At 42.1% G+C, this 13,154-nt stretch overlaps 1 protein-coding gene across 1 annotated transcript; it reads right to left on the bottom strand.

Annotated features, from left to right (window-relative positions):
- Window positions 1-7,742: 7,742 nt before the first annotated feature.
- On the bottom strand, window positions 7,743-11,570 carry LOC133897466 (probable xyloglucan glycosyltransferase 2). Its single transcript, XM_062338199.1, has 5 exons — window positions 9,807-11,570; window positions 9,421-9,729; window positions 9,050-9,340; window positions 8,863-8,976; window positions 7,743-8,776 (listed from the first exon to the last, which is right to left on the bottom strand). The coding sequence occupies exons 1-5, from the start codon at window positions 10,536-10,538 to the stop codon at window positions 8,132-8,134; spliced, it is 2,091 nt and encodes a 696-aa protein (XP_062194183.1). The 5' UTR covers window positions 10,539-11,570; the 3' UTR covers window positions 7,743-8,131.
- Window positions 11,571-13,154: the final 1,584 nt, after the last annotated feature.

Consider the following 13,154-nt stretch of genomic DNA (forward strand, 5'->3'; position numbering starts at 1 on the left):
GGGGACTTCCTACGACTATGTTCCCCGTCAGGAGAGTGGGAGCAAGGACATCAAGGTGAAGTCAACCACGCAAGAGGCGAATGGTGTGGTTCATGAGCAGGTACTACTGGCTACGACACTACACGAGGACATGGGTGATCTTTAGATGAGCTTCAGGACACACACGAGCATCTTATAGATGCAGAAGCACTAATCACGGAGTTGCAGAAGAGCCTTAACGGGATGTCCAGCTCTTCAAACTCTGAGGACCAGTTCATTCACTTGCCTTCTCACAAGAGGTCGTGCCGTAGTGACCCTTCTAGCTCTGAGTCTTTGAGGGATATTGACAAGTCAGTTGATGAACCAACCGCCAGATCTCGTGCTTAGGATGCCACCATAAGATAGCTTTAATAAATCATTTAGAATTGGTTTGCTTGTTGTAATAAGTGATGAATTGTTGAAGTGATAAGTTTGCTTAGTTGTGTGTGCTCAATGCGAGCTGTGGATCGCCCTTGGCACCTTGTCCACAACCATATCCCCTTTACCATATCCACAACCATCTTTCCCTTCCAATTCTATCTTGTATCCTTATTCGGCTTTGTCACTTTTGTTTCCAACCTCTCTATCCAATCTCCAACAGATGGTGAACACCTATGCTAGGAGGAACACTGGCAACGCCAATAGCAACAACAACAACAACCAGTAGTTGCCAAACTCACCTCCATAGATCAATGTGGAGCAAGTGTTGATGATGTAGACACAGATTCTGCAGGGCATAGCACAAACTATGGCTACTCTATAGTAGGCCCCTATACAGATGAAAGCTCCTCCTTTACCGTAGAACAGGTTGGGAGAATTCATGAGGACCAAGCCACATGTATTCTCTCAGGTCGTGGAACCAATGGATGCAGATGATTGGCTACAACCCGCCTCAAAGGACCCATCTTTCGTTAGCAGAACCAGAGTAGATCTCAGATTCAAGGCCCGCGTTTGAGTTACCAGGACCCTCGTTAGGCACCACCACCACCAGCCCAGCAGAAGAATGGCAACCAAGCTCCCATCACCAGAAAGGCATGTTTAGCAAAAATGATCCTATTAGGCCATGATTGTGATTTTAGGGATTAATGACAATAAAGTCAATAAAATTAACATGTTTATCAAATATATGTTTTCGTAGGTATCATGAATGCAATACATAAAGAAGCCACCATAGTCAGAATAAAGTTTGGTTGAATTGTAGAAGTCCCAGGAAAATTGTACTCACCGGATGGTCTGGTGCTCAAGAATGTACACACTCGAGCAATTCTGATAGAAGATAAGGAATGCCTTCACCGGATGATTCGGTGTTCAATGGGTAGTTTACACCGGAGTATTTTGCTTCTGGGCGGAGGAAATCCAAGGCACCGGAAGATCCAGCGATCAGTGAGGATGCACGATGGACTATTTCTTACAGAGAAGAATCCAAACATAGAAGAACAAAGATCAACACACTAGAAGGTCCGATGCCTATGTTGTACACACTAGATGCTTTGCACTGGAGTATTTCCCGCAGAAGCGTTTCCAAGAGTTGAAGATAGAAGAATACCTCAACGGATGGTCCAGTGATAGGTGTTGTATATACCAGAGCAATTTACACAAAGAGCCTATAGAGGCTCGGATGGCTCAAATGTACTCATCGGATAGTCCGGTGATGGAGATAAAGTATACACCACAATGTCCGGTATTCACAGAGGCTTTGAGTGGGGGTTCCAACAGCTAGTTTCTGAAGATGTACTCACCGGATGATCCGGTGTTAGTACTACTGTTCTAATCGAATCATCCGGTGTTAAAAGCTTTTTCGAGCCGTTGGGAAAACGGCTAGTTGGTAGGTTTGAGTCTATAAATATCCCTCCACTTAGTCATTTAAAAGTGATAGAGTCCAAAGTAACACAAAGACACTTGAGAAGACATACAAGCTACCAAAGTGCTTAAAGTGATCATCTAAGACAATTAAGCACAAGATTAGTGAGTGATTAGTGCTTATAGGCCTAGAGAGAGTGTTGCTAGGTGATTGCTGCATAGATAGTGGATCAAGGAGTGATCCTAAATTGTACCAAGTGGTACGCCGATGTCTTGGAGTATTGCTGACTCGCTGGCAACTTCATCCAGAGTTTCTCAAGCTTATTGACCATCTGACTTGGTGTGTAGCGGTGGTAAGACACGTATATGGGGACGCGGAGACCCTTGCCTTGCTGGCTCAAGCTCCGTAGTGATCACGGTTGTAAGTGACGGAAAGAGAGACTTGTAGTGAGGTCTTGCCTTGGTGGCTCATACAGCTTGAGGCCTTGGTGGCTCAAGAGCCGTGACGGGTGTCGTCCGAGAGCATATCCTTGGTGGAGCTCCAGCGTGGACTAGGAGTGACATTTATGCTATCGATACCATGAGATAAAAATTCGTTGTGCCAAATTTTCTCTCTACCTTATTTACGTTTTCGCATTTTGAAAGAATAATGAAGTCGCCTAGAGGGGGAGTGAATAGGCGTTTTTCCAAAAATTCGTTCCCTTTTACCGTGGCCTAAACTTCCAACGGAATATAAATTAATGGATTTTTCACAAGTGAAAAACCTAAATATGCTAGGCTCAACTAGTGCACAATCACCCTAAATAAGTGTGAAAGTTACAATTCTAAGGTGACAAAAATTATTCAATTATAGCAAAAGATATGCCAAAAAATATTAATTAAAAAATCCTAAAAACACTATTCACCAGAGTGTCTAGGTTAATCCGGATACTCCGGGTTGTACAGTTCCAGAACCTCCAGGTAAATTCAGAATCTCTGGGGTCTGTACAGAAACTAGCTCGAAACTGAAATTAAACAGCGCCTAAAGAGTTCTATCCCAAACAAAATGAAGTCGTGTGTTCCAATTTATAATTCCAAATAGATCCACGGAGAATCTACAATCAAAAACACACAAATGAGTAGATCGAGCAATATGCACAAATATTGAGCAAGAACTCAAATGTAAACAAACCAAAGTGGAGACACAAAGATTTGTTTTCCAAAGTTCAGATTCACCACCATAAATCCTACATCTTCGTTGAGGAAGCTCCAACGAGTCGGGTCTCTTTTAACCACTTTCCTCGACCCACTAGCTTTATCTCTTCCCTTGCGGAGATGAGATCGACCTTCACAAACTTTCCTGCGGCTCACCATACGCACGAGAGCTCGCCGGGCAACACCTAACTGACTAGGAGGCTTCACCTCCAAGAGTAACAAATGCTTCACAAACTTCTTGCCGATGAACTCAAGTGCTCAAGAATGGATTTTAGCATACTTGCTCTCAATCTTCCAATCTCTCAACCCAACTCACTTTTCTTCTCAAATCTCTCACTAAAATAGAGTGAGAAGGAGTTCTTTTGGCTCTAAAAGGTTTTTCTTTCGTGCCCTTGCAGCAATCCCAAATGATAGGGGTGACGGGGTATAATTAACCAACTCTAAAAACTAGTCATTACAACACTTTTTTTAACAATCCGGAGACTCCGGGTGAACTAAACAGCCCTAAACCAAGACTTCCCCTCGGAATCTCACCCGGAGACTCCGGATTCTCCGGGTTCAGCACAGCTGGCTCTCTAAAAACGACAATAACTTTTGATCTCGAAGTCCAATTTCGACGATTTTGGACTCTATGAAAAGCTTATTGAGAGGGCTACACATCCAGATAGAATTCATGACCTCAAACACATTGGATAAAATTAGGAACACTCTGAAACTAAATTCAGACACTTCCACACTTTTCGCATCAGGATTTCTAAAAAGAACTCTCACTTGTGTTTGGTTAGAAACTCTTGAACACTGAGACACGACAATTAGCTCTACATTACATCCCTCTTAATAGTGCGGCATACTTATACTCGATTGCAAATATAAAACTTGTTTGAACCACTTTGAGCCTTTGAATAACTTTCAAGTACCGCTTCTTTCATTCGAACCTTGAAGGTTGCCAACTTTCATATATTCTTCACTCATCTCTTCTTGATTCTTCATATAATTTATGCGAATCACTCATAGCTTCCTATGGCCTCACATGGTCTATTGGCACAAAGCCTTCACTCGCTCTTCACCACCGTCTTAGTCCTTCGGCGCCAAGCCATTTGCTTGCCCTTCACCACCAAATGGTCCATCGCAGCTGAGTCTTGCTTTCCCTTCACCGTCTTGCCATATAAAACCACTTTGTATTTGACTTCTTCAAGAATTTACTTTATCAAATATGGAGTCCACTCTTGTTCAGTACTCTTGGCATATATGATTTCAATTCAACTTATGCCTTCTTATGTATCCTAACCCCATCTCACTCTCAAGCACAAAACACATGGGTTAGTCCATAAAACCTAATTGATGGCTTTTGTACCTTAAGTTACTTGATCTCCACACGTAACTTATTAGCCTTTATTTATATTGTCAATCTTCATATAGAACCTAACCCCACACATTCTCAAGCATATAGCACACGGGTTAGTCCATAAAACTCTATTGATAATGGTATACCTTTAGTTACTTGATCCTCACAAGTAACTTAGTCTTCAAATTTATTGTCAATCTTATTGAGCTTTTCCTTTTCCTTATGAGCATCACTAAGAGCTCAATGACAACGATGCATTTCTTTTGTTCTCATGGTATTTCTCAGGAAATCCATGATTCATCACTTATGCATCTCATATGGAATAACCTAATAACAATTCTTAACATAATTGTTAGTCTATATGTATTGTCATCACCTACGTGAGAATCACCTAGATCTCATTCATCTTGATGCATTTTCAATCTCCACATTCACCTAGAGCTCATGCATATCTCTCAATGCATCACCTATGGAACAACCTACTAACAAACTCAACACCATTGTTAGTTCATAGGTATTGTCATTAATTACCAAATCCACACATAAGGGCTATATGCACTTTCACATTTACATACTTGCAATCTACCTTTACGCATTTACCTTCCTAGAGTAGTTTTCTAGGATTGGCTATAGGTTGCAAATCTTTTTAGCAGTAGAGTAGATACACTAGATAAATCTAAAACACTTTTAGATAGAAATTGATATATGTTTATCTTGTGAAGTTTTTAGAGCCAGTTAGGTTTTTAAGTGTTCTAATTCACCCCCTGCTAGAGCATCACCGGTCCTCACAATTGGTGCCAGAGCTAGGGCTCAGCTCTACAATTGGTGTTAAAGCCTCACACCTTTCACAAGGTTCTACCAATTCAAGTGATATTTGAGCCTTAGTTTTATTATGATTGGTTAGGCTTCACCGTCTAGAGAGTTATGACGTTCGGAGTTAAGATGGATATCTATAGTGGTGGAAACTGTGATCCAAGTCGGCTTTGTTTAGAGGTGGTTGGAACCTCGGTTGCGGAGCAAGGTGGTTGGAACCTTGGGTCAGGTCTAAAGAATACTTTCACCTAGTAAATAGGTTGCCTTTATATTGTTCTATTACTAAAATAGCATTTATGCAAAGAAACCCCTGAGTTAAGCATGTATTGAGTTTTGGCCCTCATGTCATACTTTCTCACACTTATTGAGTATTCCATATACTCACACTTGCTCTCTCCCATAATCTTGTTGCTGCTCAGAAGACGAAGGCTGCGAAGACTTTCCAGAAGATCGAGGTGAGTTCTAGGCATGTGACTTTTCGATCGATTTCTTGTGCAGTTGGACGATGTGCTGAGTTTATTTCCTCTGCTTTGTAATATTCTTTTAGACCCTTGGGTTATTTATGTAATAAAGTAGTGTTGTAATAATGGCTATTGTGTCTGCTACTCACTTATGACACCACTACGTGTATGTAACTTGATCCTGGTATACATATAGTTTACATTCAGTTTGGTCTTAAAATCGAGTGTGGCACTGCAGTTCAGAGTAGCCCATCCTTTGCATTCCACTAGGCAATAGTCACTTTTATAAGTTTACCTTAGCTAGGAAACAAAACTAAATAGTAGGCAGTGAGAGGAAAGCAGCAATTTCTTTTTTCAAATAGTAAGCAACAAAATATGGATTTGGCTATACAAATTAGTATCTGAAGATGAGGTTTAGAGGAACCTTATTCGAAATAAATATATGGGGTCAAAATCTCTTTTACAAGTTAGCTTAAAGACTGGGGATTCTCACTTCTGAGCAGGATTGATGAAGGTAAAGTGACATTTTTTTGTTTTGGTACTTTCACATGTAAAGATGGCTCAGATATCAAGTTTTGGGAGGATACTTGACTAGATAATTCGTCTTTGACCAGTCAATATCCTTGTCTCTATAACATAGATAATAACAAACAAGACACGATAACCAATATTCTCCAATCCTTTCCATGAAATATCGCTTTCCATCGGGATTTGACCGGACCTAAATTGATAGCATGAAACGATATGCTACCACGCCTTATCAACATCAATCTTACACAAGAACTCGATGAATTCCAGTGGAAGTTGAACAAATCAGGATAATTCTCTGCCCAAACTCTATACCGAACCCTCTTAAATAATGAATAACCACGAAGAAACAAGAACATTTGGAAGATGAAAATACCGCTAAAGATAAAGATATTTCTTTGGTACCTTCATAGAGAGGTTCTTCTAACAAAGCGTAATAGCAACATAGTCAAAAGTGTAGTTTTTATCACAAAAACGAGTCAATTAAGCATTGCTTTTTTTATTGCCACTTTACGAGATCTGCATAGTTTATCATTCAAGTTGCTTCTAACCATTACCCGTCGAGAAGTGTTCCAATATGTTTGGCAATTGGCTTCGAGGTATTAGTAAAGAATGGAATTAGAAAATAATGGTAGCGACAACAGCGCTTTGTTGATCGTTGTGGCTATGCAAAAATAATGTGTTTTTTAATGAAAAGAAAATTAACTCTCCTTTGTAACTTATCTTTACATGTATGCACTTGCTCCGTACTTGGGCTGTGTTACAGCGGCAGAAGCACCGACATATGGTGACTGCAACATGTACTCGTTTGGTGCGGGTGGTTAGGGAGATCTTTACCCGATTTGGATGACAATATAGATTTCGGATTAAAGGTCCACCATAGATCGCAAGATGGCCATCTTTTTTGTCTCCTTTTTTTTTAATCCTTTTTATGGCCATGCGCATCCGTGTATGCAGAAGCTGGAAGTGTAGTATTTATATCATTTTGATGTAACGCTAGGAGTCAATAATGTTTTCTTTATGAAAAAACAAAATATGGATTTAGAAAATGTGGGCTGAAACACAAATGCCTAGCTTTTCACGTGTGAATGAAGTCTGAACAGAAATTTTGCTCTGGTTCTGATCTTGATGTAAACCTGCTTGGCTTCTTTCTACCGACCTACCTGTCCAGGAAAATTTACCAAATTTGTACAGTTCGGACGGCTGTTTCTATTGACCTGTCCAGGAAATTTTACCAACTTCTACGGTTCAGATGACAGGAAGATAGAACTGGAAAATCTGCAGTTTTGCACATCTGGACTATGTATATTCGTTGGATCAGAGAGCATAGCAGCTGCAGGTAGCAACTTGCTAGAACTATCAGTTATTACCACTAGTACTGATGACAGACGTGGCCGAACCCCTATAATATCTAATACGAAAATGAAAGGACAATTGCCACATAACAAATAGATGTTCCATGATGTCTATGAGAAAAAGCTCAGAGCACCAACAGTTGATCCAACTATCTCCCTGTTGGCTACTAAAAGCAGATCCACCGACATACAGTAGAATGGACTGCAATTTACCTAGGATGGTAGCAACCATCAACAGGATGTGTACAATATCACAGTTTATATTTGGCACAAATTGTGCAGTAACAGTTTACAAATGAACGGTACACATTTCAGTATTTATGAATTCAAAGAACATTGGTGGAACTCTATATATGAACTTTGCTGGAACATTTACTGACAGTGTACAAATGAACAAATTCTATCTACTCTTCAGTTTATTCCTGTTGGGGGATCTCAGTTTGTGCCCTGAATGCATAGTAACCAATTGTTCTTCCCTTGTCTTTTGAGCAAGGTTGCAATGCTGAGGCGAAATTCCGTAGCATGAATTGGAACTTTGGAGCTTGAATATCACTGTTCTTATTAACATATGCGTGCTTGCTATGCTATTTTGACTTTCAACAAAAGCTTGCCAAGGATCAGATTATCTGTTCCCCGATTAGGTCAAGGCCAACAAGAAGGAATGACACCCCCTGGAAGAGAAGGAAGTAGAAATGAATCCCTTGAGCAGACAAGAGGCTCCGAGTTGCAGCGGTGAGGAGGAGCAGAGAAAGGCCAAGCTCCTTCTTGTAGATCTTGTTAGCTTTTTTCCCCTCATGCAGCACCTTCTCCTGCTGTTCCTTTCGCATATTGATATCAATCAATCCACTCTCAGGCAATTGCTTCTGGAACTGAGCAAGTGTAACGCCATTTGTATCCTTGTCTGCTAATGGGGAGAGATCTAATTCGGATGATCGACCAGATTTCTTGGTGACAATCCACTCGTAGGAGCTTCCAAGTTTGAACAACCCAGACACCATTGCGTTGAACTTGGTCACCGACATGGTGTTCTCAAAGAGCAGGTATGGTACAATGAAAGGAAATGATCTTGGTGACGGCAGAATGTTCAGGAAGGACATGCAAACAGGCACATAACAGATAACCCACACAGGCAACTCGGCCTCGGGAACGAACATGGTTAGTGGAAGAATGACACAAAATAATGTGAAAGAATAGAAAGGAAGTACTAACTTCCTCAAAAGAAAGAACAGTAGTATTAAATTTGCTTTCTTCCATGAGGTGATCTGCATTGAAACATTAACAAATGTTTGTCAAAAAGAACTTTGATCTGTGGCACAAGTGCCAACTCCTAGCTTGCGGGATTGCATACCTTGGCAGTAATTATGTCCCGAAGGCACAGCCGGAAAAGGTGCATTGGGCCAGAATGCCACCGGTGCTGCTGTTTCCGATACGCTTCATAGGATTCTGGCAGTTCACATAAGACCTGGATGATGGTGCTAAGTAAAATCAGTTCCTACATTCACACGTGTGACCGCTCATGTGAGATACTAATGTACCTTCACGTCATTGAGGAAGATAAATTTCCATCCATTCAGGTGAGCTCGAACAGCAATATCCATATCCTCCACTGTTGTCCTTTCAAGCCAACCACCTGAATCCTCCAAAGCTTGGATCCTCCATACCCCGGCAGTTCCATTGAAACCAAAGAAGTTCAAGAAGACCCCATTGACCTGCTGCTCCACTTCAAAGTGGAAACACAGGTTGATATTTTGAAGGCGTGTCAACAGGTTCTCATCCTTGTTCACAAAGCTCCATCGTGCTTGAACTAATCCAAGCTCAGGATTTCCCTGAATAACCCAAAGATTCGTACTTGACTTAATATCAAATAGATGCATGGTAGAGAATTGCATCAGCAGACAATTCTCACCTCAAAATGCGGGATTGTTTTCTTGAGAAAATCAGGGCTTGGTTGGAAGTCCGCGTCAAAAATGGTAACAAACTCATAATTCTTGACATAGTCACAGCTCATTGCAGACTTGAGGTTCCCAGCTTTATACCCGGTCCTCAACACACGGTGCCGATAGATAATGTTCACGCCATGCTGACTCCACTTGGAAACTTCTTCTTTGATCAACATTTGAATGCTCTCGTCGCTGGAATCATCTAGTACCTGTATTAGAAACTTATCCCTAGGCCAATCTAGCAGGCAGGCAGCTGAAATCGATTGCTGGTAAACCTGTCGCAAGAATAAGCTCATCATCAACATCCAAACGAACCAGCACATTGCAAGCTGCAGAGAATTCAGCTCCGTACCTCCTTTTCGTTGCACATAGGAATTTGAACAAGCACCATTGGGTGCAGATACCCTGAGCCTTCCCTGAACGGGTCCCCTTCGATCCTTGGCTTGATCTTCTTGAGCTTAATCCAGAAGCACCCCAAGCACAAGACGAGCCGGTCCATCGATTGGACGACAAATAGCAAAATGCAAGCTTTTGACAAGAACTCGATAAGCCGCCGGATGTAGTCTGCTCGGAATGACATCCAGAAGAGGTACGCCGAGTGCGCCCATCCCTGAATCTCCACCACCTCCGGCACAGGCAAGTCCGGCACTAGCAAATCCAGCCTCGGCAAGTGCCACCCTTTCGAGTAGGCCGCGAGCTCCATGGCGAGAGCAAGCAAAGAGAGCGCCAATAACCCCTTGATGAACCTGTAGAGCAGCCAGCCCTGGCCGCTGCCGGGCCCGTCACCGGCGACGGCCGTTCGACGGAACCGCTTTGCAACGGCGGTCGGCAGCGCCCACGCGACGGCGGCGATCGAGGCGAGGCACCCGGCGGCGCGGTGGGCGCGGAGGAGCAGCACCCATGTGATCTGCTTGGCGCTCCTGCCCCGGCCCTTGTCCATGGGCACGCCGACCTGGAGCGCCTCCGCCTCGGGCCTGCCGACCTCTACCACCGAGTAGTTGGGGTTCTCCATGGTCACCACCACCGGCGTGCCCCTCCGGACATCTCTCCCCCACGGGTAGGCCAGCCCCAGGCCCGGCGCCATTGCCGCCAAGAACCAAAGGCAAGAACAACACTCGCGAACACCAACACCACTGACACTCTCAAGAACGGCTTCTTCTCACCGCGGTGCTCCGCCTCCACCTACCCGCCGCCGCTGGCGCCGAGAGCGACGCAAAGCGAACATCGTTGGCATCAAGAACAGCCTCCCACCGCCTGGGAACGCAGAATGCAGCTGCGAGAGCGGGAATCGGCGCGGGTGCTTGACTGCTTTCCGAGCTTGCGTGAGCTCAATTCCTAATTAACCTTTCCACCGCCGCAAGAGGGAGCAGCATCCGCAGGGCGCAGCAGTGGTCAAGCTCAGCGGCATGTGGGCTTTTTAATAGGAGGCAACACACATCCTCTCTCTGTCTCTCCAGTCCTCCTCCTACCCCCTTCTGGCCTTCTCTCTCCCCCACACACGACGCGGCCCTCACGTCCTTTTCCAGCGGTGAAGAGTTGGAATGTGAATCAGCTTGTTACTCCACTTCCCCCACATCATTCTTCCCTGGGCCCAAGAACAGCAGCAAGAAAACAAGAACAAGGAACCCAGGGGCAGAAAGGCCAGATTTTTTTTCCAAGAGAAAGGATTTTCAGGAAAGAATCTTAGCAGAGGCAGAGGAACTAACCCAAGGCTAAAAGACACTCTGAAGTCTTTGAAGGAGCCACTACAATCACAATTATGGTTCTTGTTAACTAAGCTACAGGACTGTGGTGAGGGATTCCAGGAAAACTTGCAGCTGCTACGCTGTCTGTGGCTTTTGGTAAAGAAAGTTCAGGTCCTCAAGGAAAACGAAATGGGCGCAGACGGGCGCACAGTAAAGACAGAGAAGCAGACAGCCGAAACATGGCAGCCGGTTTCGGAGCTTTCGGCGAGCCAAGGTCCAAAGTTGCCAGACCTGGTGTAGTGGTGTTCTTGCCCCCTTCTTTATTTCATTTTTCTTTCATCTTCTCCCCATGCTGTTTGGTCTCACACTCTCACTGTCTCATGGTGGCATGGTGCAGCACTGCAGCCGTGCAGGGGAACTTGAGTTGGGTGTTCCTTGTACGGTTCACGGGCTCAGGAACAGGAAACGAAAATTGTCACTTTTCGCGTGCTGGTACTGCAGCCGCGAAATTGGACGCATGGCCTGGCATGATGGCGATGGAAGTTCTCTGCCTCTCGAACCGATTCAAACACCTGGTTTGTACCGTGTATCTGACGTCGGAGAAAGAAATATTTTCGCAAACAATGGAAAATCAGTGAAGGAGCGGGGCAGGTAGGTGGTGAAAATGGTAGAATCCCCTTTTCTTTAAAGTTCTAGAAGGTGCATAAACCTCTCTACTCTCTAGGAGGTGGAAAATTCCCCCTTTTTTCAGGGATCCAGTGGACCTCGGTGTTGGTTCCACTAAGCAAATGGAATGTTCTTTACAAGCAACAGTGGAACACCAGCCTCTACCTTTTTTTCAGTTATGGACAGGGGAAGCCTAATGGGGCTACTATGGTGCACCGGCATCAAGGCCCCAATTTTTTTACTGGCTCTAAGTTCCTTTATAATACTTAATTTATATACATTTTTATTATTTCATATAATATTCTCTTTTTAATTCAATTTAAATAAAAAAAATCAAACATTCATATTTATGCATAGAACCAAAAATCATAAATTCACTAATACTCTTTTTATGTGATGCATGACAGGTTGACAATAATTATTAAGATGGCAAAGCTAGACACTTAAGAAGTATCGAATCCACGAATTGCGAATATATATATTTACATTCATCTTTTCAAAGCAGGTACTGACACAACAAGTTTTAATATTTATCAATTAAATATGAAAAATGATATATCCTAAATTTAAACAACCAGATAAAGAGTATGCAGATAGGTATGCCATCTCTCAAAGCAGAAAGAGAGAATCAATGAAGAAAATAAAGCACATAAAACAACAAAAGGAGGCTTAATATTAATTTGAGAGGTCGCCCGACGTTTTTTAGCTTGGTGCCGGCAACAGATTAAATGGAGTATGTTTGAATTAACCTGAGAACTATGGTTCTGTGCATGTTTGAATTTATTTTTATTCAAATTAAATTAAAAAGATAATATCACATGAAATGATAAAAATGTATATAAATGGAGCATTACAAAAGGCTTAATACTTATCTGGGAACCAATGTTTTTTGCATGTTTCAATTTTTTATTCAAATTAAATTAAAAAGAGAATATCACATGAAATAATAAAAATACATATAAACAAAGTATTACAAACTCTTAATATTTATCTGAGAACCAATGTTTTGTGCATGTTTGATTTTTTTTTATTTAAATTGAATTAAAAAGAAAATATCACATAAAATGATAAAAATACATACAAATAGAGTATTATAAAGGAACTCACTTTTTCACCAAATAATATAGGGTTGGAAACATTTTATAAATTACTTCATCACATGAGAAGAATATTAATGATTTTTCTAGATTTTTAAGATTTTATTTGAGGTATTAAAAATTGCTGGAATTTATAAAAGTAGACTTATTTGAAGAAATTTAATTAAATATTAGTTCAGACTTTTTTTATCAAACCAATTAAAAACGAGTTGCTAGTGAGCTATTGTTTACTCATGAAAATATTTAGAATTT

This window comes from Phragmites australis, chromosome 17 (genome assembly GCF_958298935.1).
Source record: "Phragmites australis chromosome 17, lpPhrAust1.1, whole genome shotgun sequence".
Classification (NCBI taxonomy): Eukaryota; Viridiplantae; Streptophyta; class Magnoliopsida; order Poales; family Poaceae; genus Phragmites; species Phragmites australis.